At 43.1% G+C, this 27,052-nt stretch overlaps 1 protein-coding gene across 1 annotated transcript in view; it reads right to left on the minus strand.

The window, feature by feature from the left end:
• Nucleotides 1-27,052, minus strand: part of CLASP1 (cytoplasmic linker associated protein 1) — a 4,127,769-nt gene that overhangs the window by 786,189 nt on the left and 3,314,528 nt on the right. Inside the window, exon 32 of the mRNA XM_044073692.1 lies at nucleotides 525-668. Within this exon, the coding sequence (XP_043929627.1) occupies nucleotides 525-668 (144 nt within the window). The remainder of the gene's footprint in view (nucleotides 1-524; nucleotides 669-27,052) is intronic.

Genomic DNA, 27,052 nt, shown 5'->3' on the forward strand with positions numbered 1-27,052 from the left:
AAAACAGAATATTAATAAAAACTCCTAACTAGTCTAAACTACTAAAGGCCAAGGCCAAGAAGCAAAAAGCCACAAATAACGTGGCAAAGCTATAAAAGGGAAAGGAGAACACTTCTATACAGTCTAACTATATCTAAAAATATACATACACACATATATATAAGAGAAAAAAAATGAAGAAAACTTGCGAATATGCAGAATATCCCACAAAAAGTCTCAAGCAATGCTGGAAACCAAGAGATCAGTGCCGGGGCAAACTAGATCTGAGGAAATTCCAGCAATGCATCAAGGGATAAGGGGCTTGGTCTCGAGCTACTGGTAATCTTTGAGCTTTGCTAATCAGCTGTGTCGGAGCCAAGGATCGGCTCCGAACCCATCAGTGAAGAATGAACAGCGAGATTGAACAACTTCACATCTGTAGTTAAAAAACATAAATATACTGTTTTAAGTTATTGGATTAAGAGGTCACCATAACCTGAAAAATATAAGTCACAATTAAACAGTTCACATGCAAAGTTACTTACCATACTTGCATTGCTTGTGTTCTTGAGGTGGTTATGCAAAAGCTTTGTGGCACCATCTTGGAATGTTTTTGGCAAGGCACCCAGTAGCATTGTAAATTCTGGTGTATTTAGCTCAAAAAGTGAAATCAAGACCACTTGTGCTGCCTACAGAAAAACAAAACAAAAATCTAAAAACACAGTAGCTATACAACTGTGCCTATTTATAGCAATACGCATTCTAAAAGTAGCATAAAATAGAAACACACAGTAGATACAGACAAGTCTGATAAAAATCTCACTATTAAAGAAAATCTTTTGAGTGAATTATCATATTACATCAACAGAACTTTTCACAAACCAGCAAGATCATGTGAAAGAATCTGTCAGTATTTATTAGATGGAGATGCCTGACCACTACATTTATTCTGCTCTGACATCAAACCAACATGAACCAATGATGGCTCCCACTGTCTCTTCTGTGCTGTCACATGGAAAGTGTTTCTCTCTCTCTCTCTCTCTGACGAGACAAACACATTTCATGCCCCTGTGTACAACGGCATTATGCTCTGGAGTAAGAGAACATGCTTAACCCCTACATTAATCAAACTACAGTCCATCACCTAAGTCAGCAAGACTTGCAAGACAGAAAATAGAAACCACAACCAATAAGGACAAGCAAATAATTACTTCCCAGACTTAGAAGGAAAGTTATCTGTTTGATGAAAGGACCAAGTGGATACAGAGAAAAAAAATAAAACTTCTTCACAGACTGACTGATATACTACATCATACCTCTCAACTGTACAGAGTTTTGCTGAATGTCCAGATTTATACCTCATATTTTTGGACAGTTTTTTTTTTTTTTTTTTTTTTTTTATAAAATTGTGGTTTTCTGGCAAATTATTAAGACTGAAGTTGGAAAATAATGACATTGAGTTATAGACCTCATACCCTTCATAAAATTCATGCTAATGCAAAGCCTGTTATTCTATCAACTGTCTAAGTTTGTAAGAGGAATATTTAAAACTTGCCCATATTTTTGGGCCTTTGCCCCACTTTTATTTATGGCACTGTCCAAACTTCTTGCTGTAAGAAGTTGAGAGGTATGTAATGCATGCATATTACTACACATGATTTTGAAGGTTTTCTGGAGTAGATAATGGTTGGGAAGAAACACAAACCATGACAATTAAATCTCTCCAGTGGAATAAGCCAGAGAAGGTTCAAAAGGCAAGAGTTCAGAAGGTTGAATCTTGTAAATCAGTGAGGTGCCAGCCCTGGAATTGAGGCAATATTTGATGAAGTCGTGAGCAGGTTGCAGCATCTTTGTAAAATACACATTATTGAAAGTCAAGTACCCTATTTAGGTAAAACCTGAAAAGAACAGTTATACTATACTTAACACAGCAACAACTCTGTTAAAAAAAGAAGAGGTCACAGCAGTAATGAATCAAAGCATTGAGTTAATTCTACATTGTGTGACTTCTCCCAGCCAGAATTTGTGATAGTAGTGGCAGGTTTCCTGCAAGAAACCAATGCAGATCTTACACTCCACAGATACTAATGCAGGATGCCAATAGGCTCCTTTATACTTTGCTATGTACTACATTTGCTCTGGTTCTTAAAGCCATAATTCTCTAGACAGATGAATGCCTATAGCAGACAAACAGCTGTTCAAAGGCAGCACAAGATAAGAAAAAAAATAAAATAAAAACTATTTGAATATATGTAAAAGTCATGAAACTACAAGTGCATTTCAAAAAAATAAACTATGTAGGAAGCAATAAAATAGTATTTAAATTAAGTTCATCTTCCTCTATTTTTTTTTTTACTCCTTATAAACTTCTTTACCAAAATATGAAAACAGAAAATAATGACTATCTTCTCTTCAGTAAAATATAAAATACTAACTTCTGCTTCTTCTCCAGCTGGTCCAGATTTTTTTTTTTTGGAGGGGCAGTAGACAGACACTTTTGACTTGACAAGCAATTTCTATAACACCACTCAAAAACCTTCTGGGCTATTCAGAAGCCTTGCAAGACGGACTTTAAGATGTGTGTTCTTGGCTTGACAGGTGGCACTTTTGCAACAATTCCAGATGATCAAAATTCTGGCGAAATGAATTAATAAAAACAACTGTGTGTAATTAATCAGCAGAGAAGTCTCTGGGAACAGAAGCCCGTGGAAACTTGGAAGTTAAGAGTGAGGGCACTCACCGAGACTTCCATGGAAGGCTTTGTTCAACATTTTAAAATGGGCAGGGGGGTACTGGGATCTTGGGACAAGCAGTGGCAGTGGTATTACCAAGAAAGAAAAAAGACCCTCTCAAATCTGGCTTCATCTAGACAAGTTTTCAGTTGAAAAGATTGTTATAAAGTGTTTATGTCTATATTAGTTAAGATAATATCAAATATGTAACCAAAAAATTCAGATATTAATCAATGTGGTTTTGTGCAAGGCAGACAAACATTTGATAACATTAACAGAACAGTAATGACTCAGAGGGAATAAAAGCGTGAGAAAACACCACTATTGTTGGTAAGCTTTTATGCAGAGACTGCATTCACAATAGGGTCAGCTGGAATAGTATGAGCAGGGCAATTGCAGCATTTGCATTACCCGATAGAAAAACGGAGATGATTATATATGAAGGGTCAGAGGTAAGAATTAAAATGGAAGGGTTCCTTTATGACAAGCAATATCTGAACAATGGAACCAGGCCAGGAATGTCCTCTTCTACCTTTGCTATGTTTTTTTTATATTTAGATCCATTAGTAAACAAAAGGAGGAAATCATAAATTGAAGGATACAACAGATGTGGTAGTCAAGGAAAGTTAGCATTGTTTTACAGATATTTCTTTTTTCACTTGATAAAACCAGAAAAATATCATTTTGGTGTAGAGGAGCATTTTTACATAGTTTCAAGTTTTTTTTCTTTGAAATATAAAACAAATCAATGAAAAACAAAACCTACAGTGGTACACTATGCATGTACCCATTAATTGGTTTAGCAATACTCACACTTATAGAGACATAAGATTTAAGTATTTACATGCATGGATTAAAAAGGATTCTGTTATTGCAGCTAATGATATGAGGAATGATAATAAATTAAGAAACTGGAAGCCCGATTATGGTTTCAATAGTTAAGTTATAAACAGTGAAAACATTTTTAGTCTTTTAGTCTTATGCAGAAGTCACGCACATTTTTAAAATTCAGATTTAACAGTTAATACAGCTGAAGGAGTTTATTTGGAGGGAAAGAGGGCAAAGAGTTAAGTGGTTTTAAGTTGATTCCCCTCCCAAAACAAGGTTGTTTAGGGTTATCTGACTTGAAGGGATACTTTAAAGTTAGAAAAAGGATGATCATGATAAAAAAAAAGATAACTTACAGAGCTGAAGACTAGGATTCTGAATGCAAATTCTTATGGAATACCATACAGAATATTATATTCACAAAGTAGAAGAAAGCATTCCAAGAACAAGGTGGTGAGGGACTGAAGAAGGGAGATTGTTCCAATCGGGATAATTAGCAAGCAGTGGTATACAAAACTGGCGAGAAGGGGCTAGAAATTTACTGGATGAAAACAGAAAATGAACAAAGTATTTGGAATAAATAACTGGAAGGGAATGATGACAGAGTGAGATAAGGCTAAACAGATGTTTGGACTGCAGGTTAGAGACTGCCTTTCCTTATCAAGGTCTGACAACAGAGTACAGGCAAACTGAAAGGCAAAGGGGGGTACTAAGCTTTGTCAGAGTATTTAGTCAAGTGTAGAAAAAAGATATTGTTAAAAAGAGATAATTGGTAGGAAGTATAAAATATTGCACAACTACAAGAATCAATCAGAGGTGATTACAAAAGACAGAGAAAAGAGAAGAGAAAAAATAACTTTATACCCCTAAGTAATCTTCACAGGCTTTTTCCTTTGGTAGAGAGTAAATGTTGGAGATGTGATGGGGAAGAAAAAGAAAACTAGAGGCGTTTTTTTGACATTGTAATGAGTTGGCAGCTTTTAAAAATTGTCTTCAGAAAAAAAGCAAACTCCCACAAGAAATTAACTGTCAAAGCAAAAAAGAAATACTGTTGTCAAAGCAAAAATGAAATAAAAAAAATCCCTAGTTTGTACTTAAACAGGATTAATGAGAGAGAAAATGGCTGTAACTAAAGAAATATTTATTTGAGCTGGAACACAGGATTTGAATTTCAATGGCACACTATAGCTTTACAAAGTTTAATGCTAGTGGCTGCCAAAAAATACAATTACTAGAAAAAAAAAATCAGAGTCCAAACCAAATGTAAAGATGATGAAAGAAATGAAGGTGAGAATAAAAGAAAAAAAATTCATACGGATAAATGGAATTTATGGGATAATGTTCAGGCGGACTGAAGTTTACAAGAAGGCAGAAAGTACAGTTTTGTACCTACCATAAATGTAGATGTTCGAGTGCTAATACAGCTGCAGTCATAACAGATGGGTTGTCCTGCCGTCAGGCGGGTCCTCGGTCGGCCGAATTCCAAAGTCTAGGTCCGGCATCGGTTATCGTCGCTTCTTCCCTGACGTCAGTGCGCCAGGGGTATAAAAGAACCAGCCGACGCCATTTTCTTCAGTTTTTCTTGCCCCAGATGTCAGGTGCCCCCAGAAGGAAGGCAATACATAAATTTGTGTAATAAAGCAATGCAATATAATTAAAATACAGTAGTTGCAAGCAAATACACCATAAAAGAATACCCCAATCAGGTTGTATGAGGAGGTGTTAGCCAATAGGCCTGTCCCAAGAGGGGAAGGAGGGAGGGAAACCTGGACTGCAGCTGTATTAGCACTCGAACATCTACATTTATGGTAGGTACAAAACTGTACTATGTTCATCGTGCATACAGCTGTAGTCATAACAGATGGGTTGAAGCCCAAAGCTAAGAAAGGGGTGGTAGGCACTAGGTGGAACTAGGAGGAGCCAGAATGCCCTGCAAGACTGCAGTGGCAAAGCCTGCTCTAGATTTGGAGTATAATGGTAGGTGGTAGTGCTTGGAGAAGGTATGCACAGAACTCCAAGTGGCTGCTTCCAAAATATCTTTGGTAGGAACTCCTCTGAGGAAAGCTGCAGAGGTAGCTGTGGCCCTTGTGGAGTGAGATCTGATGCCTGCAGGTACAGTTTTACCATGAAAGGAGTAACAAAAGCGTATGCAGTGGGCTATCCATTTTGAGATTGTCTGTTTGGAAATTGGCTTCCCTTGAGCTCCTATTGCATAGGACACAAAGAGCTGTTCTGATTTTCTGGAAGGCTTTGTTCTCTCCAAATAATAACGCAGTTGACTGTGGATGTCCAAGGAATGTAGTAGTTTCTCCCCTTTGTTTTGAGGATTAGGGTAAAAGGTAGGTAAGTGAATAGCCTGATTCAAAGCTACCCTGGATACCACCTTTGGCATAAAGGACGGGTTGGTTCGTAAGGAAACTCTGTCCTGATGGAAGATGATAAAAGGCTGCACAGCCATGAGAGCTTGTAGTTCCGATACCCTACGAGCTGAGGTGATAGCCAGAAGGAAAGCTGTTTTCCAGGACAAATATTGCAAATCTGTTGAGGCAGCTGTCTCAAAAGGAGGCAAGGTCAGCTTTTCTAGAATGAAATTGAGATCCCAAGCAGGTATTGGTTGTTTCCTTGGGAGTTTATATTCTTAGCCCCTCTGAGGGACTCTCTTAAGAGGGGGTGAGAGAATAAAGGTGGATCAGTGTTGTATTCTGCAGAAATGGCTGAGGCATGGATTTTGATGGAGGAGAATGAAAGTCCACTGCTTAGCAGCTCAGCTAGATACTGTAATATTTGAGGTAAATTCAGTTTTCCAGGATTCTGGCCCTTTTTTTCATTCCAGGCACAAAACCGTTTCCATTTTGTGGAGTAAGCTTTTCTAGTAGATGGCCTTCTGGCCTCCAAAATGACATCCTGCACCTCCTTGGAGAGTAGAGTCTGTTGTGATGTTAAGGAATCTTCCATGCGGCCAGATTGAGTGTTTTCAGCTGACTGTGAATAGTTTTGAAGCTGTGTTGAGTCAGAAGAAGAGGCATTAGAGGTAGAGTTCATAGAGGGGAATGCGTCAGGCTCCTCAGAAGTGGGTACCAGTGCTGTCTTGGCCAGTCTGGAGCAATGAGAATCATCTTTGGTCTGTCTGCTCTGGTTTTTAATAGAACTTTGGGCAGCAGAGGAAGAGGTGGAAAGGTATAAACCGTCATTGTTGTCCAACTAAAAGAGAGAGCGTCCAACTCTCCAGGCCTGTGGATGAAAAGTCCTTGAGCAGAATTTTGTCAATTGGTGATTTTTGTGGGAGGCAAAGAGATCTATGTCTGGCCTTCCCCATGCTTGAATTATCTCTGTAAAAACTTGAGGATGCAACTTCCATTCGTGTGGATCTGTCATATTTCTGCTTAGGTTGTCTGCCAGCGTGTTTTCCTTGCCTGGCAAGTACTGTGCTTGAAGTTCGATTTGCAATTCCAGAGCCATGTTCCAAAGTGACATGGCCAGCCTGCATAGGGGGTATGAATGAGTTCCTCCCTGTTTGTTTATGTACCACATTACTGTGGTGTTGTCTGTCCTTATCAATAGTTGACCTGGATGCAGAAGGTCTTTGAAAGCTATAAAAGCATTTATTACTGCTAGCATTTTCTTTTGATTGATGTGAAGGTGCTTTTCTTTTTGGGACCATTTGCCCTGAATGCACCGATCTGTCATGTGCGCCCCCCAGGCGTATTCCGAGGCATCTGTTGTGATGACTTGATTTGCTTGAGGCTTGCAGAATGGGAGACCTGTGTTTGTTTGGCATGCTTGAGCCCACCATAGAAATTCCTTTTGAAGACATGGAATTAGTGGTATTACTGTTTCCAAACTGTGGCTGTGTTGAGACCATAGGTTTTTCAGGTACCACTGAAGTTTCCTCATATGCAGCTTTGCACATGGGATCAGTAGGATGCAAGATGCCATGAATCCCAGAGCCTGCAGGATTTTCCTTGCAGTCAGCCTGTTGAAATTTGCTAGTATTCTGAAGTATTGAGTTAGTTGCCCCTGCTTCTCTGGCGTGAGGTAGGCCATCTGGGTGTTTGTGTCCAAGTTGGCACCCAGGAAAATTATTTTCTGAGAGGGTATTAGCCTTGATTTCTTTTTGTTGACTGCGTATCCCAGAGAATTCAACAACATTATTACAAAAGCCAGATGTTTCAGAAGTATGTGCTTGCTGTCCGCTTGGATCAGGCAGTCGTTCAAATATGGGTATATCTGTATCCCTTGAAGTCTGCAGTAGGCAATTACTGATGCCAGGCATTTCGTGAATACTCTGGGCGCAGTAGATAAGCCAAAGGGCAATGCAGAGAATTGATAATGGGTTGAACCTGCAAGAAATCTGAGGTATCTTCTGAAATTTTGTCTGATTGGGACATGCAGGTATGCCTCCTTGAGGTCCAATGTTACCAGCCAAGACCCCTTGCCCAGCATGGGAAGAAGCTGCTGTAATGTGAGCATCTTGAATTTTGGTACGAGTAGAAATGTGTTTAGGATGGATAGGTCCAAAATAGGTCTCCAATCTTTTCCCTTCCTTGGTACCAGGAATAGTCTGGAATAAAAACCTTGACCTTGTTCGTGAATAGGTACCTCTTGAATAGCTTTCATGTCCATGAGATCTGAAATTTGTCTTTGTGCCTCTGCCCTTTGATTGTGTGGCAGGTTTGGCATGCCTCTCATTTTTGGAAGGGTGTGAAAATGGAATCTGTAGCCTCTGTTTATAATGTCCAGGATCCATTTGTCTTTTGTGACAATATGCCAATTTTTTGAAAATAATGCCAGTTTTCCGCCTAAGGGTGCTGCCATTTGAGCCTTGCTTGGCATGCAAAGGGAAAAGTCATTGGGCTTGCTTTCTGAATGACTGCGAACTGTCCTCACCACCTCTTTGCGTAGGAGCTTGCCATTGTCTGCCTCTAAACGAACCTTGAGAATGCCCTCTGCCCCTCGGGCGCCTGCATCTACCTCTTTGGGGTCTGTCCGTGGCTGGAAAGGACCAATTTTTGGAAGGCCAATTTCTATTGAAACGTGGAGGTTGTACCTGTAGAAAATCTTTCACTGTTTGCATTGATTTAGCCTTTTCCTCCATTTTCTTTAATACCTCCTCAGCTTTAACACCAAATAATACATCCTTTTGTATTGGGGCATCTAGTAACTTAGCTTTGACATGATCTGGTAAAGTTTGCTCCTTGAGCCAGTCATGTCTACGTATGACTGATCCTGTAACAGCAGCTCTACATGAGGCCTCTAGGGCATCAAAACCACATTGCAAGGTATGTTTACCCACTTGTTCTGCACTATGCATCAAATCCTGCAACTCCTTCAAGTCTGGTTGTTCAGGTTGTGACATTTTACTTCTCAACTGTGATAAAGTACAGTTTTGTACCTACCATAAATGAATGATGTCCGAGAGGTATGCATCTGCAGTCCTAACAAATGGGTTGTCCTGCCTCAGGCAGCCCTTCGGTCGGCCGGATTCCAAAGTCTGGGTCTGGCCTCGGCTGATGTCGCACTTCACCCGACGTCATAGCTGCTGTTAACCGGGTATAAAGGCATCAGCCGACGCCATTTTCCCCAGTGTTTCTTGCCCCAGATGCCAGGTGCCCTCTAGGAAGGCTAAATTTGGATAAATGCAAATGTTTCCAAACAATAGAGAACAAATAGAAATAAACATGTATATACATATATACAAACAAATACACCATAATAGATTCCCCAGCTAGCTACAAGATGGGCAAATACCCTAGGAGTACCACAGAGGGGAAGGAGGGTGGGTAATCCTGACTGCAGATGCATACCTCTCAGACATCTACATTTATGGTAGGTACAAAACTGTACTATGTCCTTCAAGGATGCATCTGCAGTCCTAACAAATGGGTAGAATACCATAGCCAAACTGGGGAGGAGGTACTAAGAAGATTATGGTGTAGTTAAGATCCCTTGCAAAACAGCAGTGGCAAAACCTGCTCGGGATCTGGAGTATAAAGGTAGATTGTAATGCTTGGCAAATGTATGCACGGAGCTCCAAGTAGCAGCCTCTAAAATGTCTTTGGTAGCCACTCCTCAAAAAAGCTGTAGTAGTGGCTGTAGCCCTTGTGGAGTGAGGTCTGATGTTTTCTGGAGTTGTCTTTCCATGATAAGAGTAACAAAATCTAATGCAATTTCCTATCCATTTTGAGATTGTCTGTTTTGAAATTGCTTTTCCTTCCATTCCTGTTGCATATGCTACCAGAAGCTGGTCAGTTTTCCTATTGTTCTTGTTTCTGTCCAGGTAGTAGCGCATTGTCTATGCACATCCAAGGTATGTAGTAGTCTTTCCTGCCTGTTCTGTGGGTTGGGGAAGAATGTAGGTAGGTGGATTGCTTGGTTTAATGATACCCTGGAGACCACCTTTGGCATAAAAGTAGGATTAGTTCTCATGGACACTCTATCCTGATGGAAGATAAGGAAGGGCTGTACTGCCATTAATGCCTGTAATTCAGAAACCCTTCTTGCTGAAGTGATTGCAAGCAGGAAAGCAGTTTTCCAAGATAAGTACTGTAATTCTGCTGTTGCTGCTGGTTCAAAAGGGGGAAGTGTCAACTTTTCTAACACAAAGTTCAAGTCCCATGTAGGCAATGGTGGCTTCCTTGGTGGCTTTACATTCTTAATTCCTCTCAGGAATTGCCTGAGTAGAGGATGAGAAAAGACTGGAGGATCCATGTTGTATTCTGCTGAAATTGCTGACGCATTAATCTTAATGGAGGAGTAGGACAGGCCATTGTGGAAAAGCTCTGCTAAGTATTCCAGGATGTTAGCTATGTTTGCCAGTGATACATTTTCTCCTTTTGCTGCACTCCAAATGAGATATCTTTTCCATTTTGCTGAATAAGTTTTTCTTGTTGAGGGTCTGCAAGCCTCCAAGATAATGTCTTTAACCCTTTGAGATAAACCTGGGTTATTTTGTCTTATGCAATGTTCCAAGCAGCTAGCTGCACTGTTTTCAAGTTTGGATGCAGGATTTTGAAGTTGTTCTGTGTTAGCAGTAAAGGAACTAGGGGTAGAGGCCATGCGTGTTCCCGAGACATACTCCTCAGTAGTGGGTACCAATGCTGCCTCAGCCAGTCTGGAGCTATCAGGATGATCCTTGGGTGATCTTCTTTGATCTTCAGTAGCACTTTGTGCATCAAAGGAAGAGGTGGGAATGCATATGCTGTCAGGTTTTCCCAACTGAAAGATAGGAGTCCACCTTCCAAGCTAGTGGGTGGTATGTCCTTGTGCAGAATTTTTTCAATTGGTGGTTGTGTGGGGATGCGAATAGGTCTATTTCTGGTAGTCCCCATTTCTTTGTAATGGATTTGAAGATGTCTGGATGCAGCATCCATTCGTGGGCATCCGTGGTAGTTCTGCTTAAGATGTCTGCTAGTATATTTTCCTTTCCTGGCACAAATATTGCCTGGAGCTGAATGTTGAGGTTCAGGGCCACATTTCAGAGGTCCATTGCCATCCGGCATAGAGGATATGAATGTGTGCCTCCCTGTTTGTTGATATACCACATAACTGTGATGTTGTCCGTCCTTATCAGCAAATGACCCTGTTGAAGAAACGGTCTGAATGTCTGAATTGCCAGCTTTACTGCCAGCATCTCTTTTTGATTTATGTGTAGGTTCAGCTGGTCTTGAGTCCATAAGCCTTGTATGCACTTGTCCACCATGTGTGCCCCCCAACCGAGGTCTGAGGTGTCCGTGGTGATAGTCTGGCTTGGGTGAGGGCTGTGGAAGGGTAGCCCTTTGTTCAATTGACAGGCCTGAGCCCACCATTGGAATTCTTGCTTCAGGCATGGAATTATTGGAATTTGGGTTTCTAGGCTGTGCTTGTGCTGAGACCATAAATTCCTTAGGTACCATTGCAACTTCCTCATATGTAGTCTGGCATGTGGAATCAATATTATGCAGGATGCCATGTAACCCAGGGCTTGCAGGACTTTCCTTGCTGTAAGCTGGTTCTGCGTTGTTAATGCCATGAAATAGAGTGGTAGGTGCTTCTGCTTTTCTGCTGTGAGGAATGCCATTTACTTGATGTGTCCAGTTCTGCACCCAAGAAAGTTATCCTTTGTGATGGTATCAGCCTTGACTTTTTTATGTTGACTGTGTATCCCAGGGCTTGCAATAGGTGAATGACCTTTCTCAAATCTTTTGTTAATTTGTTTTTGTTGTCCGCTTGTAACAGGCAGTCGTCCAGGTATGGGTAAATTTGAATTCCCTGAAGCCTGCAATGAGCAATTACTGATGCCAGGCATTTCGTGAATACTCTGGGCAGTAGATAAGCCAAAGGCAATGCTGAGAATTGATAATGCTCTGATCCTGCAAGAAATCTGAGGTATCTTCTGCAATTTGGTCGTATGGGGACGTGCAGGTATGCCTCCTTGAGATCTAGAGTTACCAGCCAAGACTCCTTGCCCAGCATGGGAAGAAGCTGCTGTAGGGTCAGCATCTTGAATTTTGGAACAATGAGATATGTGTTCAGAGCGGACAGGTCGAGAATAGGTCTTCATTGGTTTTCCTTTCTTGGCACCAGGAAAAGTCTGGAGTAAAATCCTTGCCCTTGTTCCATAGACGGTACCTTTTCTATAGCTCTCATCCTTAGTAAGTGGTCTATTTGCTCTAGAGCGTTTGTCTTTTGATTTGGAGGTAGGTTTGGCATTCCTCTCTTCCTTGGTAGAGTATGGAAGTGAAACCTGTAACCTTTGTCTATTGTCTGTAAAATCCATTTGTCTCCTGTAATGTAATGCCAGTTTACTGAAAATAAGGCTAGCTTTCCACCTAAGGGTGCTTCTAGTTGTTCCCTGGTAGGCGGTTTCAGAGCCAAGTCACTGTGATTGTCCTGTGGAAGTGGTAGTGGCTGGATCTGTGGCAGTACTTCTCTGGTTGTTAGGCTGCCACTGACGCCCCTGTAGGCACCTCTGGATTGACCTCTGCCTCTTGGCGCCTATTCCTGCCTCTCTGTGCTCTGTTGGTGTCTGGAAAGGACCAATTCTTGGAAGGCCAGTTCCTACTAAACCTCGGAGGCTGGACCTGTAAGAAATCCTTGACTGTCTGGACAGATTTTGCTTTCTCTTCCACCTTCTTCAACACTTGCTGTGCAGGGGAGCCAAACAAACTGTGTTTTTCCATGGGAGCATCTAGGAGCTTTGACTTTACATGGTCTGGTAAGGATTGCTCTTTTAATCATGCATGCCTTCTGATCACTGTACCAGTCATAGCTGATCTAAAGGAAGCCTCCAGTGCATCATAGCCGCATTTTAAGGAATGATTACTGACCTGCTGAATGTTATGTACCATTTCCTGAAGGGACTTACGGTCTAAAGGTTCAGGCGAGGACAGTTTTTTAGTTAGCTGATCTAACATAAATTCCTGATACTGAATCATGTGGAATTGACAGTTTAAGGCCCTAGCCGAAAGAGTAGCAGAAGTATAAACTTTTTTACCCCATCTCTCTAAGGCCCTAGATTCTCTTTCAGAGGGAGGGGTTTTTGGCAGAGGCAGCTGCTACAGCTTTGGGGCCCAGTTAAATAGTTTCAGGATCTGCAATAGGAGCCTTATACAAGTGATAATGTGAGTCCGAACCCTGTAGTATCTGTCGGGCTTAGCAGGGGCGGAGGAAGAGAGTCAGGAGCAGTACAAGCATCATTAAATGCATCATCCACAACTGTAAGTACTGGAGGAATGGCTAAAGGCCTATGCTGTGGCAAATGTAAAAAGGTCCTAAGCCTTTTCCTAGAGTCTGAAAAATCCTGGCCCTGCCATTGAAATTGTTCTCTCATAGCATGCAAGGTTTCCCCAAAAGAAAATTCCTCAGGAGGAGAGGCAGAAGGAATGGAGTCTTCTGCATCAGAGTCCTCATATGGAGAATAAGGGCCTTCTGGAGGGTTTGTATTTTCTGAATCATCAGAGGAGTAATCTGTAGAAACTGGCTCAGGGGGCTCTGCTCTAGGCCTCTTCTCTGGAGGGGGGTGAGAGGCCCTGTCAGGGTGAGGCTGGGATCCCCTGATCAAAGAAATGAGATCCTCTGCTAGACTAAGCATTTGAGTACTAGAGCTAGGCCTGTGAGAGGGGTTTTAGCAGGCACGGTCTTTGTTGATTTAGCTGCTTTAGCCCTGGTAAAAGCCTTAATTGACATGGATGCAGGGGCCTAGCAGCTCCACGTGCAGGAGTAGATATATCTAAAGGGATAGTATCTGATAAATCCTGAGAACCTGTAAGAGCAGGTGGAATTTCAGTAGCAGATTCAGCCATGCTGGATGAGGCCTCGGTTGTAGGAGGCATGCTTTCCGGTGAAGGAAGAACCGGGGACTCGTTTTGAAACGAGACAGTCGTTGGCTTAACCGCAGTTTTGGCCAAAACCGCTGACCGCGAAAGTGCGGTCCTTTCTTACGCTTTTAGCTAATTGTGAAGTCGGAGTCTCCGACGGCATGTTGTAAGCAAAAGCGGGCCAAAACTCCTGCAAACTCCGACCGACGCCTAAGTGTCCGTCGGTTGAAGGAAGCACAGGCTAGACAAGCTGCTACGTGCGTGGTCTGGGCCTAAACAAGGTAGGCAGTAAGAGTGGAAATCTTTATGAGGTATTTGTTTCCCACAAGTTAAACAGTTATTCACTTTTTCTGACATCGGCTGAGGCAAGAAAGAGTCCCCAACGGGGTACTTAGCTTTTTAGAAGTCTTCGGTAGTAGCAATCTCTGGTTCTGACCGACCGGCACTTGCGAACAGCTTCTGCTTCGGGCGCCACGCGGCAAGAAAGACTGAGGAAAATGGCGTCGGCTGATGTCTTTATACCCGGTTAACAGCAGCTATGACGTCGGGTGAAGTGCGACATCAGCCGAGGTCAGACCCAGACTTTGGAATCTGGCTGACCGAAGGGCTGCCTGAGGCAGGACAACCCATTTGTTAGGACTGCAGATGCATCCTTGAAGGACATCAGAAACTGTTGATACTTTAGCATATGGAACTGGCAGTTTAATGCCCTCATGGTTAAGGTGGCCGAGGTGTATACCTTTTTTCCCCACCATTCTAAGGATCTGGAATCTCTCTCGGAAGGTAATGGGTTTTTAGCAGTGGAGGCCTTAATTCCCTTGGGGCCCTGTGAGATAGTTTCTGGGTCAGCCGCATGGCTTTTGTATAAGAATTGGTGTGAGTCAGGAACCCGGTAGTACCTGTCAGGCTTGACTGGGGCTGGAGGTAAAGAATCCGGGTTAAGGCAGGCCTCCGAGTACACATCATCTAGTATGTCTAAGACAGGAGGTATAGCCAGAGGCCTGTGCTGAGGTAGCAAGAGAAAATCCCTAAGCCTTTTTTTGGAATCTGAGTACTCTTGGCCTTCCCAGTGTAAGTGTTCCCTTAAGGTATGTAAGGTTTCCCCAAATTAGTAATCCTCTGGGGGGGAGACAGAGGGAATGGACTCCTCAGCATCAGAATCTTCAAAAGGGGAGTAAGAATGTTCCTGTTCATCAGAGTGCTCTGAAATAATGGAGGCCTGGTCAGAGGAGGGGGATTCTTCCTCCATTCTGGGCCTTTTGTCCGGGGGGAGGTTTGAGAACCCCTGATAAGAGTAATCAAATCCTCAGCCATTTTTAGCATCTGTTTTTTAGGCATGGGGCCTGGAGAAGGTCCCTGTGGAGCTTGTCTCTTAGAATGCATGGCTGCTTTAGACTTAGTGAAAGCCTTGATAGAAAAAGAAGAGGAGGGCCTGAAGACATCTTGAGATGAGATTCACCACCAAGAGTGGCTTCGGTATCTGTAGTCGGGGTGTGGGCAGAGGAGCCTCACTGGGACAGAAGACACCGCCAATGAAGTGTTGTCGGGAGGCAGGGGCTGCGTAGGTGCCTCGCTGAGAACCGGACCACCTGTAGTCGGCTTTGGCGTGGTGTTGGTAGAGGCCGCGGACCTCGTGTGTCAGTCCTTATCTTTGCGTTTTTTAGACAAAACTGGAGTCGGAGTATCCGACGACATAATATAGTTAAATTTTTTGCCAAAATAGTGCTGGGCGAACTCCGCCCGACACTTAATGGTGCGTTTGTTGAATGTAGCACAAAAACGACAGACCGAGATGTCGTGGTCTGGACCTAAGCAATGAATGCAGAGGGAATGAAAATCCTTACGCGGTATTTGCTTCCCACAAGAAATACAATTATTAACTTTGTCTGACATCGGTCTGAGGCAAGAAAAGATGTTCTTCATCTCACATTGCTGCAGTCCTAACACTTGGGTAGTCCGCTGTCCCTCGGTCGGCCCGAATATCAGGGTATAAGGCTGACGTCGGTCAAGGCGCATTTGACTGACATCAGAACGTCAGGGTACAAATGCGCATGACCGACGTCATATCCACAGTCTTTTTTGCCGCATGGTCCGATGCAGAAGCAGTGTTGCAAGTGCCGTTCGGCGTTCTGAAATTTTTCGAATTCGGAGTTTCAGACCGAAGTCAGAGTTGGTTAGTTGGGAAGCGGTGCAATTACAATATGCCGTCGGATGCTCCGACGCCGGCTTCCTCAAAGAAGCGCAAAGACAAGGCAGTCAAACCTAGGTTAGAGGAGTCGTCCGAACCGGGGCGGTTCTTTAGAGACGTCAGTGGAACCGGTGGTTCCGACGGAGGCCTCTCTGGAGTCCCAGGGAGAAACTTTGATTTTACAGGATGTGGCCTCCCAGGAGGCAGGTCAGGCTGCAGGGGCTTCTCAGATAACTGTACTCCCCTCCCTTCCTAAGGTGTCTAGGCCCTCTCTTTCTGTTTCCAAGGCTTCTCCTAGAGGCAGGTCTAGTTTAGCTTCTGTGGGTGTCACTCCTAGTTCTTCAGGTTCTGTGCCCAAGAAGCACATGCTTAAAATGGCAGAAGATTTAATTACTTTAATTAGAGGCTCTATGCCCCCTCCTGATAAGAGGCCTAGGATGGAACCAGTGTTGGGGATTATGAGCAGGCTTCGATGTGTCTGAGTCTTCGGCTGAAGACTTGCAGGAGTATTCTCCTTATTCGATTCTGATGTGGATGATTCTACTCCTTCTGCTTCTCCTCCTGAGGATTTTTCTTTTTCAGAGACTCTTCATTCCATGAGAGAGCATTTTAAATGGGAAGGTCAGGACTTCTCTGATTCCAGGAAAAGGCTTAGGGAATTTTTTACCCCAGCATAGGCCTTTGGCTATACCTCCTGTTCTGAATGTGGTGGAAGATGTGTTTGCAGAAGCTTCTCTTAATCCTGATTCTTTGCCTCCTGCGCCTGTTAAACCAGATAGGTATTACAGGGTGCCTGAAGCTCATAAGTATCTTTTAAGAGTCCTAGGGCAGACCCAGAAACTGTTAGCCAGGGGCCTAAGGGTGTTAAGGCTTCTGTTGTCAAGAATCCGTTCCTGCAGATAAAGAGGCTAGGGCCTTGGATAGATGGGGAAAGAAAGTTTATACTTCTTCCACTCTTGCCATGAGAGCTTTGAATTGCCAGTTTCACATGTTGAAATATCAGAATTATCTCCTTACACAATTGAAGTCTAAGGTTGATGCTCTGTGAAGGTATTGATTGTAAAGAGTTACAAGATTTAGTGCATGTTTCTGAACAGGTGGGTAAGCATTCTTTGCAGTGTGGTTTTGATGCTGTACAGGCCTCGCCTAGGGTGGCTGCCACTGGGTCAGTTCTTCGCAGGCATGCCTGGCTGAGGGATCAAAATTTATGTGACCATGTTAAAACAAGGATTTTGGATGCTCCTTTACAATCTGATGTCTTGTTTGGTTCTCCTGTTGAAGCAGTTTTAAAGAAAATGGAAGACAAGGCTAAGTCTATGCAGACTGTTAAAGATTTTTGCAGGTTCAGCCTCCAAAGTTTAGTAGAAATTGGCCTACTAAAGGGGTGGACGTATCCTTCTTATGATTCCCAGTCTAGGGTAGATCTAGACGTGGCAGGGGCAGAGGTCAGGGCTCTTTCAGGCCTAGAACAGGGAGTTCTCCTGCACAGTCTTCGGTGAGGGCAGGGTCAGTCCTTCGTACAGACCCAATGACCTACCTTTTCAGCTGCCAGAACTTCTTCTCGCCTGGCAGCACCTTTGGGAGGAAGGTTGGCACTTTTCAAAGAAAATTGGAGTATAATTACCCAAGACAGATGGGTATTGGATATCATACACCATGGTTACAGGTTTTATTTCCATACCTTGCCTCCTTTCAAAGGCATGCCAGACATTCCTCCTCAACAAAGAATAGAGGCTCACAAGCAAATTTCTCTGTTACTCCAAATAGGGCCATACAGCCGGGTTCCTATACCAGAAAGGGGCCTAGGATTTTATTCTCGCCTGTTCCTAGTACCAAAAAGGAACACGTGGAGACCAATTTTGGATTTATCTATCCTCAACACTTATCTGGACATTCCCAAGTTCAAAATGTTGACGTTACAACAGCTTTTACCTCTACTGGGCAAGGATCACTGGATGGTAACTTTGGATCTCAAGGAGGCTTACCCATGTTCCTATCAGACTAAGTTGCAGGAAGTATCTGCGCTGGACTGGGACTTCGCTATCAGTTCTCTGCATTGCCCTTGGCTTATCTACTGCGCCCAGAGTATTCACGAAAGTTCTGGCTCCAGTGATAGCTTTCTTCAGGCTAAAAGGATACAAATCTATCCTTATTTGGACGATTGCCTGATTCTGGCTCAAGGAAGGACGAGCTTCTTCATCATTTGGATTATGTGATAGCAGTGCTAAGATGCCTGGGGTATTCTGTGAACGAAATAAAGTCCAGTCTAGTACCCTCTCAAGACATGTGCTTTCTGGGTGTAAGACTGAATACAGCATCCCAGATGGCCTTTTAACCCGGACAAACAAAAGAATCTTTTCCTTTACTTCCATCAACTATCTCTTCAGTCCGGGCTGACTGCAAAGACAGTCCTTCAAGCCTTAGGGTTCATGGCATCTTGTATTCTGGTGCTTCCCAATGCCAAACTGCATATGAGGAAGCTGCAATGGTATCTCAAAATGTATGGACACAGCACTGCCAGGATCTGGACACTGTCATTCAAATAATACCTTGCATTCAAAAGGAATTTTTGTGGTGGGCTCAGGAATGTCACCTAAACAAGGGACTCTCTGTGACCCGCCAGAGGCGAGTCAGATTTTAACGACAGATGCCTCAGACAAAGCTTGGGGAGCTCATCTAAATGGAAAGTGGATACAAGACAAGTGGCCTGTCAGACTACAGCATCTACATATCAACTTGAAGGAGATGTTAGCAGTCCAGTTTGCATTAATAGCTTTCAAGGATTTACTTCTTCCAGGGCAGGTGTTGATTCTAACAGACAACACAACTGTCATGTGGTACATCAACAAGCAGGGGGAACACATTCTTATCCTCTATGCAGGCAAGCAATGATTTTGTGGGAGACTGCTCTCAGTTTACAACTAAATCTTCAGGCAAGGTTTCTGCCGAGCACAGAACTCCTTAGCAGATGTGTTAAGCAGACAAATCATGGATCCCCACGAGTGGAAACTGGATCTTCATGTATTTCAGAAATTGACAGTGTCATGGGGAACTCCAGACATAGATCTGTTCTTCTCCACTAAACCACCAGCTGCCAAAGTTTTGCACGAAGAGGTTTCATCCCACAGCTTGGAAAGTGGATGCTCTTTCTTTCAGTTGGAAAAATCTTCATGTGTATGCCTTTCCACCTCTGCCTCTCCTCCCAAAGGTACTTCTGAAGGTCAGACAGGACAAGCCAAGGATGATTTTGATAGCTCCAGATTGGCCTCGACAGCACTGGTACCCATTATTGAGAAGTCTAGTACGGAAGCCTCCATGGCCTCTGCCTTTGATTCCACACCTGTTGTCCCAGGAGGACAGTCATTTGCTCAATGTCAAACTTCACTCTCTTCACCTAACAGCCTGGCATATTCTGTTTTGAACCATAGAGGGTCTCATCTTCCACAACAAGTTTTGAATGTGATTTTGGAAGCTAGAAGGCCTAGTACAAGGAAAGTGTAATGAGATAAATGGAAGAGATTTTTGTTTTGGAGTGCAGCAAAGGATTTGGATGTTTCTGAGCCTAATTTAAGTGTGGCTCTTCAATATCTTACTGAGTTATTGGACAAAGGTTTGTCCTTCTCCTATTAAGATTCATGCTGCAGCAATTTCAGCTCACTACGACTGTGACCCACCATTGTTTTCTCATCCTTTGTTCAAGCAATTTCTTAGAGGGGCAAAGAATATAAGACCCCCCTAAGAGCTCCTACTCCTGCTTGGGATCTCAATTTTGTGTTGGAGAAACTCACTCTACAACCTTTTGAGCCTGCAGCTACTGCTGAGTTGAAATATTTGTCATGGAAGACTGCTTTTTTGTTGGCCATTACCTCTGCAAGAAGGGTTTCTGAATTGCAGGCCCTTATGGCAGTTGAGCCTTTCTTAATTTTTCATAAGGATAGGGTATCTTTACGTACTAATCCTTCCTTTATGCCTAAAGTGGTTTCTAGTGTGGCTTTAAACCAAACTATTCATTTGCCTACTTATTATGGATACTCTCAAAATAAAGGGGAAAAGATTTTGCACACTTTAGATGTACACAGACAGTTGCGATATTATTTGGACAGAACTAAAGGGTTCAGGCAATCTCAGCAGTTATTAGTTTCTTTTGCTTTGTGTTCTCAGGGCAAGCGCGTGTCAAAACAAACTATTTCTAAGTGGAACTGGCAGTTTAATGCCCTCATGGTTAAGGTGGTGTATACCTTTTTCCCCACCTTTCTAAGGATCTGGAATCTCTCAGGTAATGGGATTAGGCCTTAATTCCACTAGGGGCCCTGTGAGATAGTTTCTGGGTCAGCCGCATGGCTTTTGTATAAGAATTGGTGTGAGTCAGGAACCCGGTAGTACCTGTCAGGCTTGACTGGGGCTGGAGGTAAAGAATCCGGGTTAAGGCAGGCCTCCGAGTACACATCATCTAGTATGTCTAAGACAGGAGGTATAGCCAGAGGCCTGTGCTGAGGTAGCAAGGAAAATCCCTGCTTTTTTGGAATCTGAGTACTCTTGGCCTTCCCAGTGTAAGTGTTCCCTTACGGTATGTAAGGTTTCCCCAAATTAGTAATCCTCTGGGGGGGGAGACAGAGGGAATGGACTCCTCAGCATCAGAATCTTCAAAAGGGGAGTAAGAATGTTCCTGTTCATCAGAGTGCTCTGAAATAATGGAGGCCTGGTCAGAGGAGGGGGATTCTTCCTCCATTCTGGGCCTTTTGTCCGGGGGGAGGTTTGAGAACCCCTGATAAGAGTAATCAAATCCTCAGCCATTTTTAGCATCTGTTTTTTAGGCATGGGGCCTGGAGAAGGTCCCTGTGGAGCTTCTCTCTTAGAATGCATGGCTGCTTTAGACTTAGTGAAAGCCTTGATAGAAAAAGAAGAGGAGGGCCTGAAGACATCTTGAGATGAGATTCACCACCAAGAGTGGCTTCGGTATCTGTAGTCGGGGTGTGGGCAGAGGAGCCTGCGACCTCGGGGACAGAAGACACCGCCAATGAAGTGTTGTCGGGAGGCAGGGGCTGCGTAGGTGCCTCGCTGAGAACCGGACCACCTGTAGTCGGCTTTGGCGTGGTGTCGGTAGAGGCCACGGACCTCGTGTGTCAGTCCTTATCTTTGCGTTTTTTAGACAAAACTGGCTTAATGGTGCGTTTGTTGAATGTAGCACAAAAACGACAGACCGAGATGTCGTGGTCTAGACCTAAGCAATGAATGCAGAGGGAATGAAAATCCTTACGCGGTATTTGCTTCCCACAAGAAATACAATTATTAACTTTGTCTGACATCGGTTTGAGGCAAGAAAAGTTTCCCCAACGGGGTACTTAGCTTTCAAGAAGACTTCGTTTGCAAAATTTTCGTAATTTCAGGAGCTGGCCGACCGGCACTTGCGAACTGCTTCTGCTTCGGGCACCGCGCGGCAAGAAAGACTGAAGAAAACGGCGTCGGCTGGTTCTTTTATACCCCTGGCGCACTGACGTCAGGGAAGAAGCGAAGACAACCGACGCCGGACCTAGACTTTGGAATTCGGCCGACCGAGGACCTGCCTGACGGCAGGGCAACCCATCTGTTATGACTGCAGCTGTATGCACGATGAACATCTGAGCAGACAATAATGGAAATGGTTACTAAGTTTTCTTTTCTTTTCAATTAATATATAGGAAGTTGTGTTGCAACATAAAACTAGATGCTTTAATACAGTTGTTTAAAAAATTCCAGTAAATAGAGTGAGTCAAAAACTCAGTGAAATACTTCTTTTGATAGCTGTTTTCTTAGCATGGATGGCATCTATCACTCTGGGATTCATCCAAGGTGTCTGGGCTGTTATTAACTTTTTCTGACATCGGTCTGGAGCAAGAAAAAAGTTTCCCCAACGGGATACTTAGCTTTATTGAAGACTTTGGGTCTGAAACTCTAATACAAAAATCTCAGGTGTCGGCCGACCGGCACTTGCGAATTGCTTCTGCTTCGGGTACCGCGGCAAGAAAGACTAAAGAAAATGGCATTGGCTCCTCCTTTTATTCCCCTGACGACCTGACATCAGGGAAGGGGCGACAGCAGCCGATGCAAGACCCAAGACTTTGCAATTCAGGCCGGCTGAGGGCAACTTGCCAGCAGGATTACCCAAATGTAATGACTGCAACAGTGAAACACGAAGAACATCTGCATTAATAGTGGGAACTGGTGCCTCATTCAATGGGAAATCCACTAAATTGTTAAGACATCTACATGACAGTAGCTGGTTGGTAAACAGACTCTAGGATCTTTCCAAAGAAAGCTGGCACCTGAAGAAGATGCCTGGGAACCAGTATCCATCTATGGCACATTTACTATACACAAAATCATGAAATTTCTGACAACCAAAGACTATGTACAGCTAGCACTTCTTTTTCAGTGTGTGCATCTGCCAGAGCTCTTGGCCTATAGATGACAGGTCTGCTGTTTTGCAGTAGTACTGCTCCTAGCCCATTCTGACTTGAATCCATCTGAAGAATTGTAAACAGGAATGCTGCAGAAAACACTGAAGTACTAGTGCAGTAGTTACTAGTATTTCTAACAGATCAATGCTTGCAATCTGCTCCTGACCAACTTCATACCTTATCAAGTTCAACTAGCTTTCTAAGAGATACATTTTTATCTGACAACTGAGGTATGAACTTGCACCATAATCCAGTACTCATATTAACAACAGCTTCTCTTCTGGAGCCTGCAAGTTTTACTTCAGTACTTATCTTAACATCTGGCTGCAATTTACTGGCTGTTAGAAATAGCCCACGTATTTTAAAGATAACATCAATCTGAAAAATGTTTCTGCTCAGTTTCAAACCTGGTGACCTTAAACTATCTAGTTGCTTAATACGTTTAATGTTATATTATGGCATGGAAAATCCAAGACCAGAATGCCATCAATGATGTTTACAGCTCCTTCCAAGTCTTCAACCACATTAACTATAACTCTGTGAAAGACTGCTGGAGCCAATGCATTGCTAAATGATAGCCTTAAAAATCATATCTGCTCAATGTTGTGTTAAAGGAATATAAATATGCTTCCCTCTGTTTAACTTGTCAACATTCTTCATTAGTACCCAACAGTGAAAAGAAATACGTATTAGGCATAGTAGCAACTATTACTTCTGCCTGTGGAGAAGATGGCTCCCACAGTATCCATTTGTAAAGATGTCGTCAGTCCAGCTTTGTTTTGCTTCATAATTACCTATGCTGTTATCCATTCCGTAAGCCCATTCTGTTTAACAATAACTCCTTACTGTTACAAGAACTTAAGGTCTTGTTCTTTTCTCTCAGAACTACAGGTACTGTGCCCACTGCAGGTTACCAGTGACAGTCCCTGGCTGATAATTAAATGTGACATTTGTCTTTCAAGCATCCTAGACTCTCAAGCATATTTTCATGTTTTGTAACGGCTCATTTTTCCTTTACTGCATTACAGAATGCGGTTCTGCATTTGACAGATCACACATTTTCTACTTTCTCTTTTTCTGCACACATTTGCTTTTTAATCAGTTCAGAGAATTTTCTAATTTTAGCGAATTTAGACAATTGATGGCTTATTAGTGTGCTTTCTCAAAATGGCTGTCTCCTTGAATATTCTGGCCGTCTCTATGAACATGTGAATTATCTAACAGTATGCACTCACTGTGCATCTGTTCACAAGGACTGAAAACAGTTACTATTTCAATGACTGCTGACGATACCCAAATCCCATGGAAAAATGGAAAAAGGAGGCAGGGGTGATGAAGATAATAACTTCCATGTATACAGCCTAAGTTGTCATAAATTACGCCCACAGACATGCATCCACATCTGCTCTATATTCTAGCATGCTGTAACTAAGACTGCAGAGTTACCGCTTTAAACATCTGCTAGCATACTTTATTTTCAAAAACATGACTGAAGCACTTTTGACCCGCAAGCTTCAGTTTATACTCGGTATCAAAGTAGCGCAGATAAAAAAAAAAGAAGTTATGTACTCACCATAACGTTCATGTGTGTTGCCCATCTTCACACCTTCATTCTTACCAGGATGGGCTCGGATCCGACTCACCCTTGTATACAAGCTCGAGGTCTTCCACTAGTTCATGGCTAAACCCTATCCCAGCATGCACTAGGAAAGCTCCCCAGATCTTGTTTGCAGTTACAATAAGAAAATGCAAAATAAAGGCAGTTTAATAAATTAGAGAGCAATAAAGGTCAGAGAATAATGATATCCAATTGCACCAACTCGGTATTCCAGGAGTAAAAGGCTGGGGGAAGGAGGGTGGGATGTAAAAATGAAGTTGAAGATGGACAACACATGGAACCTTATGGTGAGTACATAACTTCTTTATGTGTTGTCCTATCTTGCCTTTATTCTTACCAGAATGGGACAGTGTCCCTAGCATCGTCTTTTTTGGGAGGCTCAAGGGAAAATATTCTTCAGAATCACGGAACCAAAATAAGCCCTGTTCCTGGAGGTCAAATCAACTTTGCAATGAGTGATAAAGGTATGTGGTCTTGCCCATGTTGCCGCAGCACAAATGGTATCAATTGGTAGTCTAGACAGAAAGCTGGAAGAGGTCGCAATGGCTCTTGTAGAGTGGGCTTTAACTCTATGGGGAAGATCTCTGTTTTGAGATTTATAGATGAAGGTTATGCAATCTGAAAGCTATTTTGAAAGTGTCACTTTACAGAGTGGAGTACCTTTCTTTGAATCTGAACAAGATATAATTAGTTGGGCAGATTTTCTGAAGTCATTAGTCCTGTGTAAAAGGAAATGTAATTGTCTATGCACATCCAGCGGATGTAATATGTATTCTGCCTTATTCTCATAATTTGGATAAAAGGCTGGCAGCTCTATGGATTGGTTCAGATTTAATTCTGAAGATACTTTTGGCAAAAAGGAAGGATTTGTTTGTAAGGAGAGACTGTCTCTATGGAACAGCAAGTAGGAAGGCTTTATTGACAAGGCTTGCAGCTCTTACATTCTTCTAGCAGAAGTAATTTCTGTCAAGAGAATAGTTTTCTATGTCAAGAATTTGAGTTTGGAAGATGATGCTGGCTCGATCAGGGGAAAAATTAAATGAAATAAGACAATTTAAGTCCAGTGGTGCTGGAAGATCTTTGATAGGTGGTCTTAATAACAAGGTACCTTTAAGAAAGGCTTTGTATAGTCTGTGAGACATAATATTGAGGCCTAATTCACCTAAATGGAAACTGGACATCACTGCTAGCTGAACTCTGATGGTAGCTGCAGCTGCGCCTTCATTGAATTGTTTTGCCAGAATTCTAGTATGGAATTTACTGGGGCAGAAAATGGGTCAATATGATTATGACCCAGCTCTGTTAGAAATGCTACATCTACAGAAATCCCAGTCCCTCCACACTACACACTCCAGAGACCTCAACCTCATTACCACAATCAACAGAACATGCTGGGGGGACAGGTTCATAACCCAGAGACTGCCCATGCTCTGGAACAGACTTTCCATACATGTCAAGCAGAGCACCTCACTGGCCCTCTTCAAGAGAAATCATGATGAGTGGATGGGAAATAGAAAGTTCACCCCAGGGATCACTCCAGTGGCTCTATTTGATAGAGGCACTGGGAACTAACGTCGGGCGGCATGATGCCAGGGCAACTCTATGGACTAGGCTTGTAAGGGCTCCAAGGCCATTAGCCTAGTACACACCTATGAACGTATGAGAAGCCCATAATGAGAATATTTTCCATTTGCTTCTATATATCATTCTCACTGAAGCCTTATGAGAAGATATTCGGATGTGTTTAACTGATGGAAAGGTTAGGAAACCTGGATATGGTTGGAATCGGAGCAGCCAAGCTGTCAATTTGAGGGTCTGAAGGTGAGGATGGAGCATTCCTGATGCATGAGTCAGAATGTCTGGAACTCTGTCCAGATCCAAGGCTCCTCCCGAAGATAAGGCCACACAAAGGAGAACCAGACTTGATGAGGCCAATATGGTGCGATGAGTATTAAGTCCTTTCCCAAGCAATTGGCTTTCTGCAGAACTTTGGGTATTAATGGGAAGGGAAGAAAAGCATACAGAGACCCAAGGGCCAATCGTGGACAAGTGTATCCCTTCATGGCTCCCCCAGAGGGGGGATAAGGGCAAAGTAGCTGCAGCATTTGGCATTCATGGATGTCACAAAAAGGTCGCAGCAAGGTTGGCCCCATTTGTGGAAAATCTTTTCCACTACTTCCTGTTTTAGGGACCACTCGTGAGGCATCACAATTGCTCTGCTGAGTCTGTCTGCTATCAAAGTGGATTTCCCTGGGATGTGTATTGCTATCAGAAAGCAATGGGAGGAGGTCACCCACTGCCATACTCTCAGGACCTCTCGACAAAGGGGGTAAGACCTGATTCTTCCTTGTTTGTTTATGTACCATACAACTGACATGTCTGTCTGTATTGCAATAGTTCCCAGCAGAAGAGTCATGGAATCCTTGCAACGACAAAAGCACTGCTCTCGTCTCTAGGACACTGATGTGAAAATGGGCCTCGTGATCCTGCCAAGTGCCTTGGACTGTCTTTCCCAAGAATGCCCCCCCTACCCTATCTGAGAGGTGTCCGTGGTCATTGTGGCTAATGGTTGGGGAAGTACAAATGGTTGACCTAGCATCAACGAGTAGAGTAAATCCACCAATGAAGATCTTTTTTGCAAGATTCTGTTATCAATATTTTGTGGGACAAAGGCAGTTCCTGCATTGACCACTAAGTGGACAGTAGCCACTGGAAAATTCTCATGTGCAGACGTGCTAATGGGATCAAGTTTACTGCTGCTGCCATGGTCCCCAAAAGTTTTAAGACTGTCCTTGCTTGTGATTTTTTTTTTTGTAAGAAGATTTAGAACCTAAAGTTGTAGAACCTGCACTCTTTCTGGAGGAAGTTTTCCCATCATACTTGTTGCATCCAATGTTGCCCCTATAAAAACGACACGCTGAGAAGACAGCAAGGCAGATTTCTCGTAGTTTATTGTAATTCCTAGGTGAGAGCAG

The sequence above is a fragment of the Protopterus annectens genome, chromosome 6.part0, assembly GCF_019279795.1.
Source record: "Protopterus annectens isolate FY-2018-M chromosome 6.part0, PAN1.0, whole genome shotgun sequence".
Lineage (NCBI taxonomy): Eukaryota > Metazoa > Chordata > Ceratodontiformes > Protopteridae > Protopterus > Protopterus annectens.